Genomic DNA, 3,674 nt, shown 5'->3' on the forward strand with positions numbered 1-3,674 from the left:
AAATCAGGAGTTTTGATTCTGCTGAGGTTTAATCCCAGACTGCAACTTTCCTGATGCATGCTGGGAAATATCCAATAGGGAGCCCACGCCCCCTGCTAACCCCTAGGGGGCGCCACTGACTGCAACAGCTGCGTTTGTTCCTCTTGCAGCGCCTCACTCAGTGACCTTTAATGACCCCAAAGGCCACCGATGTAAGAGGAGGAGGTGGACAGAGGCTCTGGATTCTAAGTTTGTTCTAATTTCTCTTTTGGGTTGCAATAATATTAGTCTCTCTGCATCTAAATACTGAATACAGTTTCTTACAAAATAAAATAAAAAAGGAAAGGAGTTGAAGTGAGAGAGAGGCTAAAAGCCAGCCACACTTTTCAGCGTGTTTCAGCTGAAGCCGTGTTATCTAAGGGTGTGAATACTTCTGGGTTCTGCTGCAGATCTTCACACATTCATTTTTACTGAAACGTTTTATTTGCTCTGACTGAAAATTACAGGAACATAAATGTGGAAATAAAGTAATTCAGACTAAATTACAGACTATGACGTCATTTTTATGTTTGTTTCGTCGTTTCCATGTTAATGAATCAGCCAGATCAGGTGACCGGAGGTCCACCTGCAGGGGAAGGGGCGTGTTTCCGTCCTGCACTGTGATTGGTTGTGGTTCGGTAAACTCCGGCCGGTTCCGGCGGCCCCGCCCCCTGCGCCGAACAGCGCTGCTCGGCGCAGAGGAAGCCCAGAAAGAGGCTCGAGTCCCGGGAGGCGAGCTGCAGACATGGACCCGCTGGCGGCTGCCATTGACCAGGGAACCAGCTCCACCAGGTTCCTGGTGAGTGGACCGAACCGACCCGGACCGAACTGTGGTTTCATTCTGGAAAGGTTTTACAGCAGATTCTGCTGCTTTTAAAGTTTCTGTTTCATTCATTTACTGTTCATGACGTCAGTAGTGATCGCTGCTACTGGTTAATCATTCCTGGTCCACTCCGCTCCTCTGGACCAGCAGAACCAGAACCGGGTCAGAAAACTTAATAGTAATTATAAAACCACGTTTGAAATAAAAATGCATTGTTAGATATCAGCAATACAAAGGCAGCATATTTATTTTTGCAGCGCTGATTCACATCCAATATCATCTTTATACTAGTTTAAAAAGTTTCTATCGAATGAAACCCAGCAGAGCATCACTCCTCCTTACCAGCAGGGGGCGACAGTGGAGAGGAAAACTCCCCGTCACAGGAAGAAACCAGAAGAAGAACCAGATCCAGATCTTTACCAGCAGGTCTGGAGGTTACAACAGAACTGAACCAGGACAGCTTTCTATGTTAGAGTAAAACTTTTGGCAGCAGGAGAGGAGAAAGATCAGGTGATGGCAGCAACATGTCAGCTGATGCCCCGCCTCCAGGAAGGAACCAGCCAATCAGAATGCAGACCAGGTGGAGCTCCTATTGCTGGGTTTCAGTCATGTGACCCGGATGACGTGCGAAATTCAGATGGAGGTCAGGAAGTGGATTTCTCCAGTTCAAAACAAAGCAAAATGGACCACAGCGAGTAGCTAATGCGCTAAATAGGCTGGAACAGCCGAGACATCTCGAACAAATACGCATACATTTAGGATATGATCCATAATATCTCGGTAAAAAAGACTTCTCTTATAGCAGTGGTTCTGAACCCCAGGGGTTCGGCGGAGTCGTGATGACGCCCCGCTTCGCTGCAGAGGATCACGTTACATTGCTGAGCCAATCAGAGCTGCAGAGGAGCTCTGATTGGCTCGTTCCTGGACAGTCAGCTCAACTTTGCTGAAAACACTGACTATATTTTGAAGAACTGTTCTCAGAGACTCTACCTTTTAAGAAGACTTAGTGATCTAGCCATGTCTTGAATTTGGGGGGGAAAAAAATCATATTTTATTTATCACTACAGAAGGGTTCAGTGAGTGCGCATATGAAACTGGTGGGTTTGGTACCTAAAAAGGTTAAGAACCACTGGTTTATAATCTTGAGGATTTACCCGCATCGAGGCGATCCAGGTAACTAACTACCTGGAGCTGCAGACCTCATATTATACGATGAGCCATTAGAAAGCTTTCAAAAGCCTGGAGAATCAATCATTTCGTTCCAGGTTGGGTATCATTTAGGCTCAAAAGCAGCTTTAGGTGGCTGTCACGTTTCTGCCGGTGAGTAGCGAGTTGAGGTATAAGTAATTTTATGATAGTAATTTTATGATAATAATGTTTTTCTTTCTCTATTGGAACGGTTGGAGCAACCGTAAAGGACTCAGACTTTAGACATTTTGATGTTGGACCAACAGAAATAAATGGGCTGAATTTACTTCCTGCCCTCCATCTGCATTGGGTGACGTGCTACGTCATCTGAAAGCCAGCAAAGGAGAGAAAAATGAAATGCTAAATTATTTTAATATCATTATCCTGGAGCTCAGCTGGAATCCTAAACTGGGAACAAACATGGACCTGGTTAGCTCCCAGTTTCCTTGGAAACGGACCAGAACCAGATGGATGGATGGATGACGGGTCGATTCCCATCATCCATCTGTAAGTGTAACTCTTCCTACTTGATTGTTAGTCACCTAGTACGATACAGAATGAAAAACTCTTCACAATGTGGCTTTGACTGTAGGCAAGTGGTCCGACAGGCTGAAAAATAAAAGACACGGTTCGTGTTGTGACTGAAACATGTGAAACAAAGGCGGTCTGAACGGCAGTGGGCTTCTGTCGTGTGCTTGTCATCATTGCATATGCGACAATTTATAACAGGTCTGGCTCGACCCCATGTGCGCTTGTGACGAGCAGATGATACCTGGCCACCAACCTGAACTTTATCAAGGACCTGCCTGAGCATAGACATCATCTGTCAAGCATGGCTCCTTCTTGTGGGAGACTGAGCTGCTGACTTTTTGGGACTGGAGCAAAAGGTTGACACTGCACTTGTGAGAACTGGCAGTGCTGCTTTGCAGGTTGCAGAGCAGGGAGGTAAGACTGTGGAGAAGGGGAATCTAATGTAGCGGCCAGCTGCTGGTTCTGTACCATCACAGGGGAACATGAATTTGGTGGCGCCTCAGAGGCAGCTTGTACATTGTAAGAGCACAAAACATTATTTGATGTTTGTGCAGCACCAGGGATTCAGTGTGTGTCACAGGAGAACAGTGGGGCTGCAGATGGTTTGTGGGTTGGTGTTTTGATCCTGGACTCTCTCTCTGCTGCTCATCTAGCCTCTCCTGGTGTCTTTTGAGGTCCATTCATGTATTTGCTTGTACTTAAATCCTGAAGCCAGTTCTGCATCAGGGCAGTGTTTTACAAACATTTTAGCAATTTCACTGCTCATATCGTGACGCTTTAAACCAGGGGTCCCCAAGCTACGGCCCGCGGGCTGGATCCGGCCCGCCTCCTCATTTGGTCCGGCCCCCTGAACAATACCAGAGAGCATTCAGTGTTTTTTTTTCATATATATGTGGATTTTTCTTCAACCACCAGGGGGGCTCTTGAGCAGATATGAAACTTAGTTTCCCTCAATGGAATATATACTAGTCAGTACCAGTCACCGTTTCGCTCACGGTTTTTTTCCATTTGCATTCTGGGTAAAAATCTATCTACAAACGCTAATATGTCGTCGGCAGTAATCCAACCCCCCCCCCCCCCCCCCCCCAACCGGGGCAAAAACAAATCACCGAGC

The 3,674-nt window shown here is 46.4% G+C and overlaps 1 protein-coding gene across 3 annotated transcripts in view; it reads left to right on the forward strand.

The window, feature by feature from the left end:
* Nucleotides 1-680: 680 nt before the first annotated feature.
* The window catches only part of LOC106939449 (glycerol kinase-like), a 41,620-nt gene continuing 38,626 nt past the window's right edge, over nt 681-3,674 (forward strand). The window contains exon 1 of one of the 3 annotated variants that reach the window (XM_015021839.1): nt 681-817. In XM_015021839.1, coding sequence (XP_014877325.1) covers nt 764-817 — 54 coding nt within the window. In that variant the 5' untranslated portion in view covers nt 681-763. The remainder of the gene's footprint in view (nt 818-3,674) is intronic. The other 2 variants (XM_015021838.1, XM_015021837.1) reach the window with 2 other exon arrangements.

This window comes from Poecilia latipinna, unplaced genomic scaffold (genome assembly GCF_001443285.1).
Source record: "Poecilia latipinna isolate Pla-1442-1.1 unplaced genomic scaffold, P_latipinna-1.0 Scaffold2876, whole genome shotgun sequence".
NCBI classification, from domain to species: Eukaryota; Metazoa; Chordata; class Actinopteri; order Cyprinodontiformes; family Poeciliidae; genus Poecilia; species Poecilia latipinna.